The sequence below is a fragment of the Halichoerus grypus genome, chromosome 11, assembly GCF_964656455.1.
Source record: "Halichoerus grypus chromosome 11, mHalGry1.hap1.1, whole genome shotgun sequence".
In the NCBI taxonomy this organism is placed as follows: Eukaryota; Metazoa; Chordata; class Mammalia; order Carnivora; family Phocidae; genus Halichoerus; species Halichoerus grypus.
Genome location: NC_135722.1, coordinates 40,650,835 through 40,675,322, shown reverse-complemented (window position 1 = coordinate 40,675,322; position 24,488 = coordinate 40,650,835). Strand labels below are relative to the sequence as shown.

General features: G+C 38.7%; 1 protein-coding gene across 16 annotated transcripts in view; it reads right to left on the bottom strand.

Moving 5' to 3' along the window:
• Positions 1-24,488, bottom strand: part of SOX6 (SRY-box transcription factor 6) — a 605,015-nt gene that overhangs the window by 60,157 nt on the left and 520,370 nt on the right. For 15 of the 16 annotated variants that reach the window (XM_078058353.1, XM_078058351.1, XM_078058356.1 and 12 more), the window contains 3 exons: positions 23,618-23,767; positions 17,923-18,106; positions 14,708-14,895 (listed from right to left, as the gene is read on the bottom strand). In XM_078058353.1, coding sequence (XP_077914479.1) covers positions 14,708-14,895; positions 17,923-18,106; positions 23,618-23,767 — 522 coding nt within the window. The remainder of the gene's footprint in view (positions 1-14,707; positions 14,896-17,922; positions 18,107-23,617; positions 23,768-24,488) is intronic. The other variant, XM_078058363.1, reaches the window with a different exon arrangement.

The window sequence follows — 24,488 nt, the reverse complement described above, 5'->3', positions numbered from 1 at the left end:
GGGTAAAAAAAGGCACAGAAAAGTAACAGCCCCAGATGACACAGCTAGCAACACATGCGGAGTTAAAACGAAAAGATCACCTATTAGTCTGTGAAGCTGACTTCTGGACCTTGATATAACTGATTTCAAAGCGTCCTGTTCCTTCTCCCATTACCAGTGTTCTGCCTAGACCCAGGGAAATTATTTTACAACAATCAAGAAAGACTAAACTTGCTACCAGCCTCCCTTGTAGGAGTGCTATTAAAATTAGAGAACTCATCCTCTTAATAGAATAAAAAGTCTTAGAAAGAGCATGAACTGGAAATATCTAGAATAGACTGTGATTTCACCCTTAGCCTAAATAAACTGCATAATGTGAAAAAAAGAATAAAAAGTCTTGATAAGCTGATGTGATTTTTAATATGAGTTCACTAAAATGTTTCTTTAGATGCTTGCCTTACTGTCCCCATTTTACAGATGGGAAAATCGAGATTAATCTTAATATTGATATTTTGACATCAAGATAGGCAAAAGGACTCCAAATGTATGGTTTTTCTTTTCTTTTCAAAAAATTTATGTTGATCCTAAATATGTGAAGAAAACAATTTTAGAGTGATCTTCTTTGTTGAAAACTACAGGGGACTCTTGCAGCCTACGAGGTATAGGGATCTAATGCCAAAGGGCAATGTATTTCACAACACACCATTTGTGTTATTTCAGAACTAATGCTATTGACATCATTTATAAAAAGATATAAAGAGCAAATCAGGGTTACACCAAAAATAAAAGCAAGCATTTCCATCCATAGTGGGAAGACAGCACTTTCGGAAATTCTAATCTTAGTTGCAAATGTCAAAGATTGCAAATTGGATCTTAGCTAAAAGTGAACTTCTGTCAATGCACTTCCAATGGCACATTTTTGACAAGCAGATTTAAGACAATGCTGAGAGAGAAACAGTGATGGAAAGAACGCATAGAGTTCATCCATGTGCAGAGTTTTCATATATACGTTCTATACTCAGCCTTATGCCTACAAGCTGAAAACGAAAATAATCAAGTATATCAATACCTAACTCCATAGAAAGAAGAGAGTGGAACACACAGGCAGAGACTTACACAGATCGACACACAGTCAGACAGACACATGCATATTTAGGTCAACAGACTGACAGACTAACACTAAGATGCAGAGAAAGACACAGACATTGGTCCATCGACATGCAGACACACACACCCAGCTAGACCGACCCACATTCAGATAAACACGTAGACACGAAAAGATACTGACAAATATACAGACACACTCACAGATGCATGCTGTCAGACAAACACACACACAGCAGACACTGACTTCCACAGATGTAGACAGACTCAAGGACAGAGAGACAGACAGATACACACGTACACACATACCTGTGCATGCACACAGGTTGTAGGCACACACACACACACCAGTTACACTCAGAGACAGAAAGTTATGCAGAGACTCCCACAGACAGACAGACAAACCCACACAAATTTAGACTCACAATGAGAAAGATACACGTATGCACTCACAGAGATGCACATGCTTATAGCACACTCACACACACACACACACACACACACACACACACTCATGTGGAGCCACAGCTAATGTGTGGCCTGGTAGCTTGTGTTCAGGGCCCACCAGGACACGAGTGCAGAGGTTGGTATTGGGGAGGAAGGTGAAGTCCATCTGCTATTGTGGAAAGAATGCAAGATTTGAAAACGGGAACTGTGCAGAGCCTCAACTTTGACACTACCTGTTTGAATGTAAGCAAATGATTAAACCATTTTGAACCTCATTCTTATCTGTAAAAAAAAGGAATGATAAAAATTAAAACTCTAAGAATGGCTGTTGGAGTTAAATGTAACAAAATGTGAAAAGATACTTTTCAAACAATGGAAAACACTGAAATTTTTGTGATTGTTATTATTATTATTATTATTCCACGTTCCTAAAACTGCAACCAGCAAGAAAAGGTCTTAGGAAACGACAGAGTGAAAGTACTGTTTGAGGAGCATTTTATCTCAAAGGCAGTGAAAGTACATAAATCCTAGAGGTTGGATTAGAGAAAATGAGGTCAATTTATTATGATTCTGGAGGAATGGAAATCGATAAAGTGATTTTTGTAGGATCCCTAGAAATCCAAGGACAGAGCAGACATTAATCCCCATTCTCAGGGCAGAGGTTCCTAAGGAAAATCTTTAGGATGTACTGAAGCCAACATCTGTGAAATGGGACACCAAAGCCTAGGGAAAGTTCACATGGCCGCTAAGCAGAGTACCTTCCTCCTGGCTCAGGGAAATCCGGGCGGATCCAGTTTCTCCATGGACGCAGACAGTAAAATCATACAGCGTGTTTTCAAGTGATAGGTTAGGTTTCTCTGAGAAGTCTAAAATTTAGAATCTAGACAGGTTCTTTGTTAGATTTAGGAAGCAGTTTATATTGACTCGAGGAGCTTTGTGAAAACTTGGGAAAATGGTTCAGAATCTGTTCAGCCTTGCTAAGGTCGTGTTTTAAACCAAATCAAACTTTAAATGCTCAAATTTTACTAGGTTTTTAAAAAGATGATTTGTCATTTAAGTGATCTAATTCTTACCTTTAAGAACTCTGCAGTCAAATGACTTCAAGCCTAATTTTTTTGTTTCAGTTGAGAATCATAGCAAAATACATTTTTCTTTAATGTGCATTTTTTAAAATAACTGAAATATTCCTGACAACATGTGTTTTGAATTTTCTGCAACTCAGGTATTTTAAATTGTTTAGTAGATTGAGTCAATTCTAAAGGCCATCTAGGTGGAACTGATCTAAATTAGAGGCTGAGAATTCTTAAGAAATAGTTTATGGATTTCCTTATGTGGGGTGATACAGTGTTAAGTCACTTGACACTACATTTGTAACATCCTTTCTCTGTATATTGGTTCTCTTTCCACTGGAAAAGTTCTACCTCCATGACATCAGGACAGGCTCTAAGGACTCTAAAGAGATTCAAATAAATTTCAAATGGAGCTCTGTCTATAGAAATGCTCTGGGAAATCCTACTTAAAGAGAAGGGAATGAGTTCTTTTTAAAAGGCATGGTCCTAGGCACTTGGCTTATAGTTTCTTGATTAACTCCCCAGTAACCAATGGAACTAATTATTATTAATCACAGATGAGGATACTGAGGCTCAGAGAGGTCATAGACCTAATGAGTGAGAGAACCAGAATCTGAAGTCCAAGTCCGTCTGACTCAAAAACATAAGCTTTTTTCACTTTCCCACATTTCTTTAAAGGTCTCTCCCATCCCTTCTTTAAACTGCCATGATATTCCTCTTAGAATGTAGTTCAGATTAAATGTGCCCCCTCTACAAGCTCCTCTGATGGCTAACAATTATCTACAGAGATAAACCTAAACTAGCCATGGCAATGATCTGTTTCAGCCTGCCTTTCTACCAGTTATAGGTCAGGCGCTGGACCAGGTGCGCTACATGGATTATTTTATTGAATCTCCACAACAACCCCTTGTGTTTAGAAACTATGAATATTCCCATTTCTCAGATGGAGAAACTCTGGCAGTCTAACTTCAAATCTTTTGCTCTTATCCACAATCTTATTCCAGTGGAAGAATGGAGAAGAGAGAGAAGAGAGAAAAAAGTGGGGAGAAAGGGAGAGAGTGAGAAGAGTGAGACCATGAAGGAGGGAGGAAGGGAGGAAACATTTATTAAATGCCTAATACATATATATATATGTGTGTGTGTGTGTATATATATATATATATATATAATATGAGATTTACTAGGAGGTTAAATATTACATCATTTAATTCTCAAATTCTGACATTTTAAGGCTCTAAGATATTCACTAAGTAAAGGTAAAGCCAGGATTGAATGCTGGTTCCCTTCACACCACACCTGTCTAGTATTGTGCTTTGTAGATAGTAAGTACTTAATTAAAATGGAATGGAATTGAAAAATAGTGTGTTCATGGGATAAAGAAGGCAGCGTTAGTCATAAGACCCAAACTAAGGCAAAGAAAGCTCGGTAAAAATGGATGGATCTAAAAGATCGATGATCGGGTCTGTTAAGAAACAGCTCTGCAAAATTACTATCTTTCTTAAACTGAACATTGTAGGAACATTCCTGAGGATGTTACAAGCTTTTATGCAGACCCATAGGAGAAAACCCATGTTTCTCCTGAGAAACTATTTTATTTATATACTAGAAAAGTTTACAGAGTAGAAATTTATTTATATAGTAGTAGTGGGTCTTATAACACATCCCCTTTTGGCCTTGTTACCACGAAGCTCACAGTCAAGTCTGCGGCCCATTTCTAGCAGTTACATAAATACGTATTAGAAGAATTTTTGTGCACTATTTCTTCTCTAGTTTTTATCTTGTTGTATTGTATGTATCACTGTAAATCACCCCACATTATTTTTGCATTATGGTAAGATATAAACAATATCATATTATTAACTTTTGGCCTCTTAATTCAAATAGAATCAAACCAATAATCATTTTTTTCCCAATAATCATTTCTAAAAATTATGTTTGATCACAGTGTTTGATCAGTAAAGGCTGTTCTTAAAGTTAGGGTGAATGCAATTAAAACACATATTGTATGTACATGTATTCCATGATGTATTCGAAGTACCCCTCACAGCAATCTCAAAAACCCTTTCCGAGGGTTCACTAGACCAAAACTATTTTCATAATAATACTAAGACATTATTTGCCTATTCTCTAATGAGTGTACCATGGAATTTCCCAGAAGCTACACGGCATTGTGATACCGCAACACGCTAAACGCAGAAGCAGAAAGGAGAATCCAGCTGCCTTCCACTAAGCCAGACATTAAAGAGATTTGCAAAAACATAAGACAAAGCTATCCTTCTTACTATTTTGTTATTTTGAAAAATACACTTAATGCTCAAAAGTGTTATTTATATTAACATCTAATGGGTTTATTATTATTTTAAAATAAATACATAGTCTAATTTTCAGTTTTAATCTCATATGATAAATATTGATAAATATGTCCCACATAAACAAAAACTCTTTGGGATACTTAATAACTTTCAAGAGTGAAAGGGGCCTTGAGACCAAAACAAGTTGAAAACAGCTGATCTGGAAGGACTGAGTTTAGATCTAGAAGGGATTAGATCTAGGAAGATGAAGGGTTAAAAAGTACCTGCCGGGGTGCCTGGGTGGCTCAGTTAGCGACTGCCTTCGACTCAGGTCATGATCCCGGAGTCCTGGGATCGAGTCCCACATCGGGCTCCCGGCTCAGCGGGGAGCATGCTTCTCCCTCTGACCCTATCCCCTCTCATGCTGTTTCTCTCTCTCTCTCTCAAATAAATAAATAAAATCTTAAAAAAAAATAAAAAATAAATAAAAATAAAATAAAAATAAAAAGTACCTGCCGTAGTGGTAGGTTAGGTCTGTAAAATCCTCACTGCTAGTAAATTTGCTCCATACGTGCCCAAACCAACAACTCTTTACGTGAAGTTAGTAACTGGATGTATCAAATTTTAACCCTTTCACTGGGAGACTCATGAACTGAACGTGGGCTTTTGAGTTAAAACACTTGTTGTAAACAAAAACTTACAGTCCTTTATTTGCTCTTTCCCCACCACGACCCCTAGGAAGTATCTCAAACCTTATAAACCTTGTAAAAAAAATAAATTCTCACCGTTCTTTCCATTTAACGTGCAGAAAAGTAAGGAGCCAAACAAGTTTGTTGTTGTTTTTTATGAATCAGGTCTTAAACTAGTAGCTAGGCAACCAATCAAGTAGCCCTGACAACAGAAATAAAAGGAGCTTAATGATTACATTTAGCCAGGAGCCTATATACAACACTGCATAGCTGCCCAATGTTACTGGTTAGTGGTTCAAATGTAAAATCTAACATTAATAAAACTTAAAATTTTTCCTGATGCTTTAGGATTTTTGATCTGCATATGCTATTTCAGAGAAACACTATCACAAGAATAAATAGAAATATTCTTTTGAAGGACATACGCATGAGGCATATATATCTAAGTAGACCCAGCACATGATTTTAGCATTCATTTCATTAAAATTGATGTTTGAAACTCAGATGCAACTGCCTTGTCAATCTCACAGAGATGTAGGGGACGAGTGAGACACTGGACCGAGGGAGCGCTGGAGCAAAGTGATCTAGAGCTGTTAGTTTCTTGATCTGCCAAAGAGGAACAGTAATACCTACATCCCTGAATGTGGAAAGGTTCAAGAGATATAATACATGTCATACCGGTTTTGAAACTCAGAAGCACTATAAAAACATACGTTGTCATGATGTGAAAAGTACTACCTAAATGTTTTTTTAAAAGCCAACTATTGCTCTGCTTTGCAAATGTTACAATTCGAATTTGTCCCCTTCCTGTAAAATCCGTTAATGTGTCCAAAACCCTCAAGGCACATGTTGTTGTTATCTGGGGAATAGGTTGACACAGAAAAAGGCACCGCAACTGAACATATTAGTCAACTGCTCACAAAAACGACCACCCTGATGAATCAGTCCTATGTACGTACACCTTTGGAAACAACAAAACCTCACTAGTCCGTGTGCTCTCTAAGAAGCTCATTCATTCCAAACACTTGGCTAAATAATTTGCTGGCAATCTCCTTTCACTTATTGTTGTGTGGCTATATTGATCTTCTGTCTGAACTTATCCTGTCATGTAACAATGAATGTGTGAATCAATTGTATAAATAACAAAGAGCTGTGCCAATTGACTATGTGAAGCAGAAGACATCCAGTATGTTTTTCATTTCCAATAAAAGGGGGCAGTATTACATCAGTGTAATACTGATGTACTGTTCTGATATTTTTGCCAAGTATGGTTGAGGAGCAAGAATCTACACTTGCAAAAACTGAAAAACTGCCTTTTTGAGCAAATAGGACCAAGTTTACAGGGCACCTCAGTGATTGAATGATTATGTTCCTATTAGCTTGGTTGAAAAAAATATCATTTGGGCATGAGAGATGCATATAGTTAGCAAGAATCAGGTTAAATATTTTCAAATATCATAGACTGAAATTTTGTTTTTTGGAAATATGTGAAAACATATATTAAATTAGTAAGGACAAAAGCTCGCTAGAATTCTAATATAATCACATTTGAACATTATCATGTTGGTTATGGCCAGATTCTAGCAGGCAGCTCCTAGTGTATACCAGTTACTCAAAAAATGAAAAAGAAAAACGCATATCTTGACTTTGTAAGAAGGTGCTGTTTAGCTTCTCAGTAACCTTCTGGCCCCAGGGAGCAGTAGGTTAACCCATTCACCACTGGAGAGTATCAAAGAGTAAAAATTTAACAAAATTAACAACTATTTGACAACCTGTCTAAGGTCTTAAAGTAAGTAAGGATGTAATATTAACTGAGCATCTCCTGTGTCAGATGGGTACTCTACATATGTTTTCCCTCAAAGCAATCCTTCAAGGAAAGGGTAAGGATCTCCATTTTACAAGTATGCTTACTGAGACTCACAGAGGTTAAGTAACTTAATTAAGTAACACAGTAGGAAAACAGCACAGGATGCTACTAGGATTAATCCTAGAAACTGAGTCCCAGGATTAATCAACTCCAATACCCATGCTCTTCCCAATTTACCATGTGGCCTCTAACTGTGTTGCTGTTCCACATCTCGCCTCCGCTTCTGCCTCTTGGTCTATATTAGCATCATCCAACCTTCACTTTCCTGACTGATAGCTTTCCAGGGGCAGAACCAATGGACAGTGTGCCATGGAAGAATGCCTTACACCAGACAAGAGGTGACAAGTATGCAGGATGCAGGGGACTCAATGCTTTTCTGCTTCACTATTCTTGTTTATTTTTACTGCCTTATTCCATCAAAGGTTTGAGATTGCCAATGTAAAAGTACTTCTATGTGCAATAGCCCTGAAGATCTCATAGAAAATTAATAAATGAGTCCAGCACAGTTCTCTAAATAAGAATGTCATTGTCTAAGAATTAGGACAGCTGGAAATTTCATTCCTGTTCTGCCATGAACCCACCATGTGACCATGGCAAGTCATTTTCATTCTCTAGGTCTCAGTTTTTCCATCAGTGAATTGAGTGATTGGGCCAGTTCAAATGTAATGTCCCCTCCAATTCTTCTACTCTATACTTTTAATCCCATCAATGTACGTCAGAGATAGTGTGATAGGAGTGCCCAGTAGTACCTTGCTTTGGTACCTGATAAGATCAAGCATTTTTCTTAAAGGATTCTCAGAAGGTGAGGGGAATGGCAGTTCAGACCACATGCACATAGATGTGTAATCTGCCTATTTATGAGCAACTCTGATCAGTAGGGAATCAGTCTACTGGCTCATCAAAATTATTAAGATGAGCAAAATAACCAGATTCCCAAGTTACATAACAGCTATTCAGGAAAGCTCTAACCAATTACCGAGTCAATACTCAAACATCAGGAAGGTTAGAGAAGTTACAGATGACATTTTAACACTGAAACAGCCCACTCTGCCTCACTTCTCTTCTGGCCAGATGCCCTTCGCTGAGCTCTAAGGATATTTAGAAGCAGCCTATTTAAAATTCTGCTGTGTATTGTCATGACTAAAATACTTTCTATCTTAGAGATGTCAAAACAACAAAATTTGGTAAGCAATTAGTCTATAATATGATCTAATTGCACTGGTACTTAGGGATAAAGATGGATGGAGTTCTTGGTGTGGAAAGCTAAAACTGAAGGCAGTAACTTAGACTTCTGCTGGCAGGACACTCACAATCCACGCACAGAGGCTATGTTGAAATGATGGAGCATAACAGCTCCTAGGGCGCCGTTACAGTCTATTGTCCCTACCATCTATATATTTAACAGACCCTAAATATCCTGTGACACAGCCGACCAGAACAACTCCATTGGTGCCGTTCTGGCCAATCAAGTCAACAATGGTTCATTTTAAAGTGCTAAAATCAGGATATACCCAACAAAGTGAAATATACCATGGGCAAACTTGTATTCAGATGGACATATATATGAATCTATACATTACAAAGACACAAGCGCCCCTATGCCTGTGTAGGAAATGTTTGTCCACACTCATCATACATATGAAGCATATTTTATACATACCTACTGTTACTAAATGTCACAAAAACACTCTACAGTGGATATCCTGAGGCTTTGCCCAGATCCCCCCTCAGGACTGAGAGGTTGGCTCCCTCAGCTGCAGGGGGCATCGCTGGTAGCTAGCCCTCAGTTGTTGGCCCTCTTTGGCATTGCCTCAGCTAAAGAGAGTCACCTCACCCAAGGTCATGTCCCCTGGCCAAGGTAGCCCTCATCCAATGACTGGTTGACACAAGTGTATAAAAGTTCACCCCCTCCACCCAATTTAGGACAATTCTGAATGGCCATGGCAGCCTTGAAGCTTCCCCTGGGGTTGACTGAGGCTTGACTGAGACTGCATCATAGACCAATCCTGTTTTTGTCCTTTTCCTTCCATGGGTGGCAGTTAGAAAGAGCACACCACAATAAACATGCTCGCTAATGTCTATCTCCCACTCAGCTTCTCAAGGAATCCAAATCTGTGACACACTGCTTTGCGAAGACTGTCCAAATAAGAGAGTGACAAGGTATGCTTAATAAATTATAGGGTTTTATGACAGCAACTCTGTGAAAAATTCTCTAAAACTATATTATGGGTTATAAAGAACAAATTCATAAATCTAATTTATGGATCTCTATATTTAAGAAAACAGATAATTCCAAAGTGAACAATTTCGAAGACACTTAAATTCAATTTGTCACAATCCATTTCACCTATCTTATTGCACATTATATATTTACCCTCTTTGACCTCAGAAGAAAATCTAAGCCTCAGAAGAAAAAGCAGTATCCTATGGAACCTCATAAAATTAAGATGGATATTTTGATGATAAGAATGCCAAAGCTACCATAATGTGGTTCTTAATTTACTCTTCTGTATGCATCTAACCTAACAAGCAAGGATGGATATAAGCTCTAGAAACTCAACAAAGCCTATAAACCCACAAAATACATGCTCAAAACAGTGAAGTTATTGGGAGGGAGATCATGTTAAGGAGAGCTTGTGAGCTCTCCTTGTACATAATGGAGTATAACGGATTTTTCCATTATGCTTGACTTTTCCAGTGCCCAAAATGCAACCCCAGTAAAGTCATCTACAGAGAGAGCTCTCTTCATCCAGGAAACCAGAGTTTTCTGGTTCTGCAGAAACTACTTTGCCACTTACCCTCAGGGGCTCCATTATATCCAGTGTGACATATTTTAGGTCAAGTTTGGATCTATTAGTACTTTTTTCAATTGTAACCTAATCTCTCATCTCTTACCCATGTCTTCCAAAGCAAAATAAGATTATTTCAGTACCTCAGACTTCTCCCTCCCAAATGAATTGAGAAAAGTCAATGAACAACACTTAAAATTAACTTGCAGCGTTTGAAGTTAGTAGTGTCTTAAGTTTGAACTCCAATTCCAGCTGATGATACAAATTCAACAATACAGGGTCACAGTGTCAGACAAACAGAGATTCACTGCTGGAAGCAAGGTATGCCCAGTGCCAATTTACTACTAGGTATGCTGCACCTGGATTAGGATGCTCTCTTCTAAGCCTGGTTGGAATGACAGATGGCCTTCAGTGAATGGCAGAGTTGCTACAACAATACTGAATTTATTTCTCATTGCTCCCTCAAACTAAATGGCATAGGCACACATTATGTTTTAAAGATTCTCCATGCTAACATTCAGAACAAAAATTTCTAGATGCATTTTTCCAAGAAATATTTCATTCAGAGCATTAATCGGAAGCAAATGATTTTCATAATTTAATAACAGAATGGTTATTTAAATGAAATAATTTTTTTGTGGAATGAAGTTTCTGAGATGTATTAATTCTAAATATATTTTATCTAGCCCAGTGATTTTTTAACTAGAGTCCATATTCTCCTTCCTCCCCCAATACTTTGGCAATGTCTGGAGAGAATTTTGGTTGTCACCAAAGGGAGGGGTGCTACTGGCATCTAATGAGTAGGGGCCAGATAGTACCCCCCACCATGACAAAGAATTATCAGGCCAAAAAAAAAAAAAAAGTCAATAACGCTGAGGTTGAGAAACCCTGATCTAACTTAATTAACCTGAAGTTTCCATAGCTTTGTATAGCAACTCAGTTGTAAAGAAGTTTAACTATGTGAGTTAGCCAAAATGCCAAAATCTGAAAAATCTACTCTTTCCTTCTTCTGACCCTCCCATTATTGTGTGAGGACCTCTTAAGTCTGACAAAATAGTATATTTGTTCTCTATATTCAAGGTCACCCATGATTTAGTTAAAGGGGATAGGAAACATAAGAAAATGCTCACTCTACCAGAAGCCATACTAGGTGTGTTCACATATATCTTATTTTTTCGTTGTAACTCAGGTTACTATCCTCGTATTATAGACAAAGAAACTAAGATTCAGAGAGGGTAATCAACTTGCTAAATATCACACAGATGGTAAGTGACAACTCAGTGACTACTATTCCAAGTGAGAATAGTTAAAACTCATTAATACTTTCTCATATATGCAAGGAAAATTTCTGAATCACTAATGGTTGTACTACTCAAAGAAAACTTTGGAATCATCGATAGTTAATGGGATGAGGAGGATAAGTAAATTTTCACCATATATTTTTCTGTATTGAATTTTCAGTAAACATATATTACTTTCATTTGAAAACTAATAAATTAAAAAAGATTCAAATAAATAATTGACATACTTCTCAGATTAATTTTAGGATTAACCCTTGACAAAAGAACAAAGTAGGAGATGGTCCCAAGTGTATGTACCCAGTCTGTTGTTGTTGACCCAATTTCCCACTCAACGTCTCTATGCCAATACTTGTTTACTCATTCAGATCCCCAAAACAGATCTTATAACATTATTCACATCAAGATTTAATATGTTATTTCATGGTGTTCTCACTGAGAATATAGTATCAAAGACTGAAAGATTGACTCTGTGTTTATCTCTAATATCAGAATGGTAGAAGAGGTTTGGGGGCAAGACTCTTCTTCTCTTGTGGTCCTGAGACCTCACTCTATATGTAACCATTTATTCAGGCAGTTCTTAAAGAGGGGTTCTGCCTTGTGAGGATGGGGCACTTAGTTGATTGAGCAGATCCAGTGACCGGCATGTGCATGAAGAGGCCCAAGTACATAAAAGTTTATGGCTTAACAGGCACCAAAAGACACATATTTCCCCAAATAGTTTCTCTCCTACCTGATCTGAACCTCCCACCAAGAGGATCAATAAAGGCAAAGGGGTCCAATAGTGACCAATTTTTTATTGATTGTTTGATGCTAACCTTAGTAAGTCAGTGCAGTGAGGACACAATAAAATTCTTCATTAAGCTTTGGAAGTCAACCCTTCCAGAGCTAAGCTTCCTAATCTATGTAAGGACTGATCACATTCATACTTTGAGAATTCCATCATACATCCATCCCCTTAAACTCCTTCCCAGCCCATGAACCCCAGCCATCTGCTAGAATGGCTAAAGAGTATAGGAGATCAATCAAGGATGAGAGGTTGATTTAACATGAGCAATGGTTCTGTATCCCACTGTAATTGGTTGAATTGTGTCCCCCAGAAAGATGTCTTCAGGTCCTAACCCTTAGTACCTGTGAATGTGAACTTAAATGGAAATAGGGTCTTTGCAGATGTAATCAAGTTAAAATGAGGTCACACTGGATTGGAGTGGACTCTAAGTCCAATGACTTGTGCCCTTATAAAAAGAGGGAGATTTGGAGACACACACACACACACACACACATACACACACACACTGGTGACAGCCCTGTGGAGAGAAGCAGAAACTGGAATGATGCAGCTATAAGGCAAGGAATGGCAAAACTTGCCAGCAACCATCAGAAGCTAGGACATGGCAAGGAAGGAATCTTCCCTAGAATTTTCAGAAGGAGTATGGCCCAGCCAACACCTTGATTTTAAACTAGTCTCCAGAATAGTGAGAAAATAAATTTTTGTTGTTTTAAGCCATCTAGTTTATGATCATTTGTTATAGTTTTAGGAAATGAATACACCCAAAATCTCAGAGTGTCACATCACCATACGTTTTGACAAGGAAACAAAGAAAAATAAACAACACCCTGGTTATAGCTATATATTCAAATACTTAAGTAACAGTACACATGACCTTGTACTTGTCTTGTGACCTTTTCCACATGCTAGTTTAAAACTCCTTCTAGGAAATAGGAAAGTATAAGTTTATTAGAAAGAATGGAGTCTAGCAAGGATGGAAACAAAGAGGAGACTCTTGGTCCTAACTTTTAAGTTATATTCAGCCTATACCGAATAAACGTATGAATGGAAATAACTTTTTAAATTTATTCTAAAACTGTTACCAAAGACACTGCCCACTATGCTACTCATTTGTTCCTTTACAGTGCTCATGTTAAAAAAAAAAAAAAAAAGAACTTTCAGAATGTGGCACTGGGAAAATATGGTCATCTCTTTTTAAAAAATGGCACGTTTCATTCATTCATCAGATAATCAGAATTTCTCACCCAGTGTACTACAACAGCCTCTCAACTGGTCTCCCTGTTTCCATTCTTAACTTCCTGCAGTCCATTCTTGCAGATTAGGCAGAACAATCCTTTTATATGTAAATCAGACCATGTTTCTGCCCTGCACAAAACCCATCTGGGGATTCCTATCACCCTCAGAATAAAATGCAAATCCTTTCCAGGGCCTACAAGGTCTAGCATGTTCCACCCCAGGCTATCACTTTACTTTATGCCGCACGGCTCTTCCTTCTCTCACACTACTCATGTCACATGGGTCTCCCTGTTCCTGGTACACTCTACGGACCACTACATGCACTCCACTCACCCCTGCCACCTGGATGCTCTGCCCCCCACTCTTCCCCTGGCCTGCACCATGCCTTCACTGAGGTCTCCCTCAATGTCACTTCCTCACAGTCCTTTCCACCCCATCTAAAAGAACACCCTCTAACTCCCTACTTAACTTGCTTCTATCTCTCTCACGGCTTTTATTCACCTCCTGATATTACTGACATTACATTATCTATTTAGTTGCTGATCTCGTCGTTGTCTGTGCTCCCTCATCACAGCATGGGCTCTGTGAGAGCAGGGATTTGTGTCCGGCTTGTCCACTGTTGTATCTCCAGTGCCGAGAACAGTGTCTACTATAGAATAAGCACTTGATACGTAATTTGGTGAACCAAAAAAGAAATGAATGCATTTTGTAAGTTGCTTTGTTTTATTTTTTGCCTCGGCTGACAGGAAACTTAGTCATAAATTCAATGGTGAGTCATAGTAATACAGTAGCCTTCATCACGAGCATATATGCTTCTTCCTTCTTTTTAAATATTCTGATGTTCTATTCCTCTTCTAATCACCTCATATCCCCTTCATTATAAAACATTTTAAATCTTTCATAATGGGACACAAAGGCCCCAGTGGGCAGGTAGGGTGGGTGCCAGGTTGGGTGCCTGGTTGGGTGCGTGGGAGGCAGCCCCGCAGTAAGTGGGAGAGGGTGTATGTGTTCATCAGCAGTAATGCTTGAATGTGACACAAAACAGCCCTCAGGCCAGAAACCCAAACTTTTGGCTGCCTGGAGGGAGCCAGATGAGAATGAGCCAATGGGTCTAGCAGAGCCAGTGAAGGAGGGAAGCAAATTTTACCTTTTCATTCCTGCAGTTGTTCAGCCCCATATTATTCACGGAGGACAGTTTCCCATCCACACCATGCGGCTGGTGCTGCTGTTGTTCCCGCTGGATCTGTTCGCGCATCTTCCGAGCCTCCTGAATGGCTTTCATCACTGTGTCCTGATCGCCAAACAGGGCGGGGGAGTTGAGACTGGACAGGATATCTGCATACACAGGACGCATCATCAGAAGCTTACGAGACTAGATGCTAACAAAATACTGCCACTTTCCACTCCCCTGTAGAATGCTGCCTTCTCCGAACAAGAAAGGGGCGTGTTTGCTCCTCGGAAAACTGCAGGACTCTACATAGAGCCCCGGGGAAACCAGGATGTGCTGGCCTCTTAGCCACTGGAGGACAGCCCAGCACGCCAGTTAATCGGGGCCCTGTCCCCTTACCTCCTCGCAGAGGAAGGTTCCGAGATTCCAACTGCCAACTCTGTGTGTGTGTGTGTGTATGTGTGTGTGTGTGTTCTGGTGAGATCCAACCATTAGTAGGGGAGTAGTAGGCAAGAAGGGGGTAAGGAGAGGTACAGAGATATCTGTGCTGCTGGGTATACTAATACAGGAAAGCTGGTTCTGGCCTAGCAGAAAAAATTCGGGGAGGCTACATGTGTACTACGGTGACAGCTTTATCTGTGTGTTCATATGTCCACTGCAGGAGAGAGGGGGCGGGAAGGAATACACTGCACTCTGCGTTCCCCAATCACTGGCTGGTTAATGAAGCATTCTACTCATCATGCTGCCTCAGTTATTTACCAAGAGAATGACAACCCATTCCCTACCCCCAGCCGAACACCTACGGCTCTCAGCTCCCTGTCTTCCTGATAGGGAGGCTGTATGTGTGGGAATCGTTTTCACATCAGTACAAAGCTTCAAATAAAGTGAGAATAAATATTTACTTTCGTTATATTCCATACAACTCAGAGGGAAAAAAAATAAAATTAAGCTGACCAATTCTCTTCCATATCTTGCATTTTACTGTAGGTTAAAATTAATACTTTACATAAGCTTTTCCCATTTTTAGACTGAAAGAAGGCAATTGCTTGCTGAGTGATCGATTTCAGCTCCTGTGGTAAAGTTTAATGTGATCCCTTTGTTTGTATCCTGGTATGAACATTTCATGGCACATGTATGTGTATGCACACACATACACCTCAGACAGGACAGAGGAAACCAGGCCAGAGTCAAGTCCACACCATGCATGTGTGTGTGTGTGTGTGTGTGTGTGTGTGCAGTGCACGTGCATATGCATGAGTTTAGAAAGAATTCCCAAGGCTTTCTAGAGTAAATTGTTTAACAGTCAAACAATCGCTTCTTAGGATATAGAAAACCTCTTAGCTTTTGCTCTGGAGCTTTTCTGATAAAAACCAAACAGAACATTTCTATCCAATACCGTCTGGACAAAATTGTGATTCCTTCGGCCCATTTCTAGCTTATGATCTAAGAAATATGCCCTGCTCAAGTATATACTCCGTAAGAGCAGGGCCTGTGAGTTGTCATCTTTGTCCCTCATAATGCCCAGGATAGCAAACACTTTCCAAACAAAATTCAGAACTGGATAATGAGAAGGCCAATAAAGCTATTTCAAGATCAAGCCTATTATTTATCCTTAAGTTGGCTTTTTTTCTTATCTCACAACTTCCAACAATCTAGCAACCATATTCACATACTGGAAATGATTCACTTCTCTCTCCCACATGAGTATCACTGACTTGGAGTGAAAACCTCCCGGCCCCCTGCAGAGGCATCCAGACTCAAAATGAGAATAGGCTGCTGTATGGATCCTAATGTCCCAAATTTTAACGAGGAAGGGGTATATCTCACCATCAGAAGATTCACTTAAACCCAACACAGTGCAGCAAACACTCCAACTGTGAGTTCACAAAAGAGAGCACCGAGTTTATATAACTCAGGCGAGAGGACCCAGATTGCAGTCTTGGCTTTACTTATTAATGGCTACATGGCCTTGGGCAAGCTGTTTTACCTGTAAGAATCATTTTACTTCATCATACGATGAGGGTAATAATGCACTACGTCATAAGATGATTGTGAAAAATCAAATGAGATAAGATAGGCAAAAACGCTTTTCAACTGTAAATGGCTACACTTACATACTATTTTGTTTATTATAATAAGCATTTCAGGCTCCAGGACTCAATAAGGCAAGAAAGGTAATGTGGTGAAGAAACATAGTTCTCAGTCCCCAATCCCTTGTTATCTCTGTGTCTTATATGAAAATTAAGAGGCTTAGTAACAACATGTTAATACTTCCTTGGCACTCTGCTACCGACAAATGCTTTCACGTTTATTGTTCTATTCCACGTGTATATGTAAATGTGGTGGTATTGGTTCAGTCTAGTTTTTTTTTAATCATATGCCTTCTAGGTGCCAGAGACTGGGTTAGGCATTTTATATGCATTTTTCTCTCCAGATTCTCATAACAACCTATGAGCTAGGTAATAATATTCCCCTCTAAGAGATTAGGAAACTGAGTTCAAAAATAATAAATAACTTTCCCAGGGTCACATAGCGAGTATGTGAAGGCTCTGAGTCCAAGTGCGTCTGATGCCAAAACCCATGTTTTCCCTCTTTACTTCTCACTGGGGTATGAACGTCCCTAGAGATACTTGGCACCGTATCAGAGAGTGTAAGAAGCCCGAAGATCATTATGACATATCTTATCAGATATCAATTTTATTTCATACTATGTCATTGAAGTGTGTCATTCACATTTGTTTTAATGCAAAGCTAATATGGGATAAGATGTAAAATTCACATACATTTTAAAAAGAAAATATAAAACTTCAAAGAAATTTTGGACTTTTGGCAGGCAGCTTGGAGGCCAGGTCCCTTTAGCCCCTTGGAGGCTCTTGTCTGCCTAGAGTTACTTCAGTGGCAAAGCATTAACCAAACACAGAAATCCCCAAGTCTCTGATTTACTGGATCTAACTCAGCAGTCTCTAAAGAACCCATCCCAGCAGGATTTATATTATGACCTTTTCCAAAAGTTCTAACCACCCAAGACACCGAAAGGAGTTTTGTTTCAGTAGAAAGGATTTTACTTTTACTTCTTTTTTTTTTTTTCTTGGACGAAGGAACACTTTGGAAACAGGGATCAGTCATCACTGGACAGGTTTGCTTTCTTTTACCTAATTCATAAATCTCTTCCTGTTGTTGACATTTCCATTTACCTAAAGAGGATCCTCTTCCCAAGCTTCCTCCAATGGGGCTGGGGATGCTGCTTTTGTTAGGCAGATTAACGGGGCTGGTTTTGCTGGCTGGGAAGAGGCTCTGGGTGGGAGATGTTGGGGACTTCACAGGCTCGGCTGTCTTGGGTCTGGAAGAGAGATTTAGCGGCTGTGCTGCTGCTTCATCCTACAAGAGTTTAACATAAATAATTATTAAAAAAAAAAAAAAGACAAATGAAGCACATTATCACTTAGTAAGCCACAGTTATTTTACACCTCAGAGACAATGCCACATTCTCCTACAATAATAACAAAAGAAGCTAATTATCTACCTCCTTGAAGATTCATCGGAAGGAAACCTCATTAATTTCCCTGTGTTATGCTTCTATTTACATTAACTGTGTAGTTGGATCATTCTTTTTGCCAAATTAAAATCTGAATTAGCTCACATTACAGCTTAATTTCCTAATGTGTTTTCAAGGATCTAAATTAACCTAGGGCATTTACAAAGAATTATTTAAAATTTCAGCAGCTCTGTAGTGCTTTTGTGTTATTCTCTCTGAAAAGTTCCTGCAACTATAAATAGGCTCTGCAGCTAATTTTTTAATATATATTTTAAATCAAACAATTGCAAGTACTTTAAAAATGGAAACACCGGCTTCTTCTCTCCTGGGCCTCTGCCCAGGGAGCCACATGCCACAGCATGGTTTCTATGTGGCTTTCTGGGTGTGGACACTCCTCATGGTCTATATTCTGGTCTCTATTCAGGTTTAAAATTAATTTTTGCAAAGAGCAAGCACACATTATAATTATGTTTTACATACCATGCTATATGTAATTTATTTTTCGTGTCTAAAGTGATGTCTCTTTATAAAATTCTTTGCTGTGTATATTTACAGAATGTCTATTTTAAGATGCCTGTTCTTCTATACTGGGCACAGTATTCAAGTATCTGACTTGTAACTCTAGTGTAACCAGGAGCTTGAAAGCTAAACTCCTTGCCTTTATTTTGTCTCATTTATCCTGTCATTAAACACATATAACAACATGCCCATCATTTTAGAAATTAAGTTGTAATATAAACATATTCATTTAAATGTTCAGTTTTAAGATCTATATTATTGTGTCCTACAATAAAATTGTCAGCAAGTGTTAATTTCTCTTTTGCTTCTGAGAAGGCATGGAGAATTTTTTTAATGTCATTTTTTAAAACACAATAGAGCTTGGAAACAGAACATCCTCCTCCCCTTTGGGAAGAGAGCCTGATCCTACCTGATCTCTAAGGTCTCCCCTAGTATCATGGTCATTGTTTAAGGGGGGGACAAAAAGAGATGCCAGAAAAGGCTACTCAGGAGGATGATTAGAAAGAGAAAATAGAAACAACACTCACAAAAAGCCAGTATATACACCAAGGATTGTGCTAGACATTTTCACGTATATTAGCTCATTTAACTAGCAGTAAGTCTATCAGGTTGGGCAGTATTATTCTAAATTCACAAAGAAGGAAGGGTCAGAGTGATAAAATCATTGTTCAAAGCCATACATGGAAGGACAACATGTGAATTCCAGTTTACTGGACTCCAAATCCCAGGTCCCTTTTCTATTAAACTATCAGAGAAAATAAGTCATTTGATAATGTAGTGAATTTTTTTTTTCTTGGTAGGAAATAGATAATCTGGCACATCTCTGTTGCAATGTACATTTGTCTATATCTAGACACAGGAGGGGGTCTCAGGAAACACGACTGCATCATTATGCATGTCAAAAATGTCTTCTGAGGGGCACCTGGGTGGCTCAGTTATTAAGCGTCTGCCTTCGGCTCAGGTCATGATCCCAGGGTCCTGGGATCGAGCCCCGCATCGGGCTCCCTGCTCCACAGGAAGCCTGCTTCTCTCTCTCCCACTCCCCCTGCTTGTGTTCCCTCTCTAGCTGTGTCTCTCTCTGTCAAATAAATAAATAAATAAATAAATCTTTAAAAAAAGTCTTCCGTGCTTGATTACAATTTACTTCTCTTTACTCTGCACTCAAAGGATATTTAGACTAATTAGTTCCTTTACTCCTATCTAAATAATAGTTATTTATATGCTAGGTATATAGTTTTCTCCATGTTTCTTTTATTTGGGGTTCACTGAGGTTCTTAGGTATCTGAGTTCAGACTGTTCTTCAAAGTTGGAAAATTTTCAGCCATTACTTCCTCAAATATATTTTTCTGTTCCTTCCTTTTCCTTCTGAGGCTCTGGGTGCATACATTAGGCCAGCTGATGTCCCACAGTACTGACAGGCTTCTTTCTATGTACTTCATTTTGGATAGTTTCATCATTCTGTCATCAAGTTCACTAATCTTTCCTTCTCTGATGTCTAATCCCATCAGTACTAGTCCAGTATACTTTTCAACTCACAAACTATATTTCTCATCTCCAGACATTCCATGGATGTGTTCCACGCCTTGCCTTATAATGCTCATGTTTTCCTCTATCTTCTTAAATATACAGAGCTTATAGCATCTATTTTTTTCAGCTTTGACTATACCCCAATTATTTATTTTTATAATTCAATGATTGCAACTTCTGTCAACAATGCCACTGGGCATGGGAAGCATCTACCAATTCTTTTTCACCATGGCAGGCCCGATATTGGTTCTCACGGCATGCCCTGGCCTGAAAGAAATTTCGTGGGTGTTTTTTAGGAGGAAGATTTGCCTACCTCTTCATTTGGCTATAGTTGGCTGACCCTGTAGTAGCTGTTTTTACTGTCTTAACGACTAATTCTATCATCTGTGCCATTTTGGGGTCTGTTTCTATTGATCGACTTTTCTCCTCATTATTATTCATATTCTCTTGCTTCTACAAAAGCCTGGTAATTACTGAACGGATGCTACACACTATGAATTTTACATTGCTGGGTGTTGGAGTTCGTGTATTCTTTCAAATACTTGTGGACTTTCTTCTGAGACACAGAAAAATTTGGTCCTTTCTAGGCTCGCTTTTAAGCTTGTGAGGTAGGTTCAGAGAAGCCATTAATCTAGGGGTAATTTGGCCCCATTACTGAGGTAACACCCTTTGGGCAACACTACTTGATACCCCATATGTCAGGAGATCTTTCCACTCTGGCTAATGGGAAAACAAACCCCTCTCAGTCCTTTGTGAACCTTGCAATTGCTTTGCCTGCTACATCTGGTATTCTCCCCTGGCCTCAGAGTTTCCTCATATGCATATGCTGATCAATATTCAGCTAAATACAGGGGAATCTTCTACAGATTTTCAGTACTCTCTCTCTCTGTGCAGCTCTCTCCTCTCTGGTACTCTACCTCACAAATTCTACCTACCCTGGCATCCCAAAACTCTGAACTCTATGTCTCTACTCAGGGAGCCCACCATGTTCCATGTGGGTAGCCCTCCTTGCACTATGACCTAGAAACTACCTCTAGACAGTAAGCTGGAATAATCATAGTACTTGCCTCACTTGTTTCTCTTCTCTCAGGAATCACTGTCCTATATTCCTATTGCAAATGTCTGAGAATCATTGTTTTATATATTTTGTCCTATGTTTTAGTTGCTTAAGCTGGGAGACTAAATCTGATCCCGGTTCCTCCACTGTAGCTGAACATGGAAATCCTCTAGGTATTCAGTTAGGCTCTCTCTTGGCATACAACTGGATATTTCCATTACAACCACTACCACCAACACCACCATCATCTTCTTTATTACCATCAGATCACCATCATCACAGTCACTATACTTACATTATGGAGTGAATACTATCTGCTAGAGGATTTAAGACTCATAATATTAACTCCCATTTTTCCGAGCAGAAAACTAAGGCTGAAAGAAGTTAAGTAACTTGCCCAAAGTGACACAGATGGTAAAAGCGGTAGAACCGAAATTTGAACAACAACAACAACAAAAACCATTCTAAGTTCTGATGTTGATAATTATAGTAGATAAAAATTCTGAGGGAAAGAAGGTATATAAGACCATCTATGTTTAATTTTGTTACCTTCAGCAAGCTATGCCCTATGTCATGTGGTCACGTTACATACAGAGGGAAAGCAATGATTACAGAGAGAATCATATTTTAGTGACCATAATCCTTGCAATTACCAATTCATGAGATTATTCTCAGAACTTCTTCAATAATAGGTAGCAGCTATTTTTTTTAATTTAAAACATTTGCTTTATGCCTTGATCTATATATTTTTACCCACACATACAATAAACAATATAATAAGTATAAAGAATGTTTCCTTTGTTATTAACATAAAATATAGTCAAGTCAAATTATATAGAGAACTCCCTAAGAATTTGCATGCGGTCAAGTGAGTAATAAAACTCAGTTGGCCCACAAAGCTGGAATGGTAAAAGCAGATGTAAACTTGAATTTAACCAGGGAACATTTTACTCATCTAGTAAAGGCTTGGTTTGGTGCAGTTCCATTTGGCCAGCTCACTTATAAAATGACTTTTTCACGTTAAATATCTAATATTCAATACCTCAAGTCAATAATGTTTGATATGTCCATATTCTAACAACTATAATTAAACAAAGTGCTTTGGTTTGAGTTGTAGTGTTCTGACTCTTATTCACAAACAGAAACTTTTGGAACACAAAATAGATAGCCTGTTTCCATAAGTCACGCTACCTTATTAAATGTAAGCTACCTATTGTCATACCTCAATTTTCTAACAACAAAGCGTAAATGTTCATCTATTTCTTTGGAGAATCTAAAGCATGGGCAGCATTAAATTAATTCCTATCTGCACATTATAGAAAATAAAACAATTTCAGGGGTTTTGCAGCATTTGATGTTGTTTTGTTGGTCTTAGATGTTTCCCTTGTGAAAATTTAATAACTGCAAATTTTCTCCAAAGGTAGTACTCTGGGCACATTGCAGTAATACCTCTGTGCTTAGCCTATCCCTCTAAGTGGGCAAGTGAATGATACAAAACAATTGTTTCTCTGAACTATATTATAAAAACCAACCAGCACCACCTATAGGTACCAGCTGCAGCACAAAGTTGGAGCATATCACCCATTTCCCTCTGTCGCCAAATACTTCCTAGGTGCCACGTTTTAAGGCACTGAAAATTAGTGAGGAGAGGCATCTATCAATGTCCCAGCCATAACTTGGAAGAGCCTGTTTATCCTCTCACAACTACCTGGCATCAAAGGATGAATAGATAATGACACCACTCATTCCTCAGAGCCCACGTTAACTATTCTTGAAGGAGAGACCTTTATCAACAAACCAAATGAAGTTCAGCAGTAGATTCTTTTCTGTCCCCTTTTTTTTAAAATCTAAAGTTTTGAGAACCTCCTGTTCTGGTACTATAAGTTGGCTCCCACCTGTTTAAGGAACTTCGAGAGAAAGTGTCACAAGTCCATGACAAAGACTGGAAATAAAACCATGGCCATTCATGCCAGTGAACATTAAAAAATAAAAGCCAGAATCCAAAGGGGAAAAGCTCCTGAGAAGTGAATTTGCAGATTTAGGTAAAGATCTCACAATATGGCACTATTGTCATCAAAAGGGAAACACCTGTTTCTCAGTGCTCAATCATGAAATCTACCATAAAGAGGAGCATTTGGGGTTCCTTTATGCTGCTATGCTTCCTGCTGTTTATTCCCACCCCAGCCTGGTTCACTACTTTTCTTGTGACGCTGTTTTCCAAACTGTTTTCACAATCCTGCAAAGCAAGTACCTTAACTTGAGTTACAGGGCTGGTCCCTCTCTTTTCATTTTTTATCCCGGTAGGTGAGACTGCCCCTGCTGGGTTTGGTGGCTGTGGAGCTGATGGCATCTTTGCTCCAGGTGACACCTGCATGCTGGCCAGCTGAGCGGCATAGAGCTGCTGCAAAACAGGGAAGACAAACATTATCTTTTTAAAGGCAGCTGAAATTGAGTTTCGCAAACAAAACAAAACAAAACAAAACAAAACAAAACAAAAACTTACCGTATTGTTAGATAACTATTTCTCTGACAGCCTTACAATTTCTCTTTCACTATTTTTTAAAGAGGAAATAAGAGAGACCAAATAATATAAAGAAAGGGTACTAGCATGAGAGCCATTGTCCTGTTCCTGGTCCTTCTAGCAATAACTCTATGAACCTGAACAAAGGGTTTGGGTGCTCTAGAACTCAGTTTCTTCGGTACAAAAAGGAATTTGACTAAATGGTTTCTATGATTCTTTCTAGTGCCTAAAATTGTTATAAGAAGTTCTTCAAATGTCAGTATGTCCATTCATATAATTTTAATATTCATGAACTAACTAACGAATCTGAACTTTCCTAGGGATTCCTGGAAGAACATTGTTCTTATTCAATACTGACCAAGCTTCTCTTGGGGATGCTGATCCTTCTGGATGATAAGAATGCTGCCCTCAAGATCCCCGAGGCTCAACAGCAGTCACTGTTTTCTTGAGGTCTTATTTCTAGACAGCATATAACATAATCCTCAAGATAATATAGCCAGATTCTTGACCAAAAAATGAAATGGAATGAAATGAAATGAAATGAAATAAAGCTTCTTTTTTCCTAGCACAGGATGTTAAATCCTTAACTGTTGATTTATTC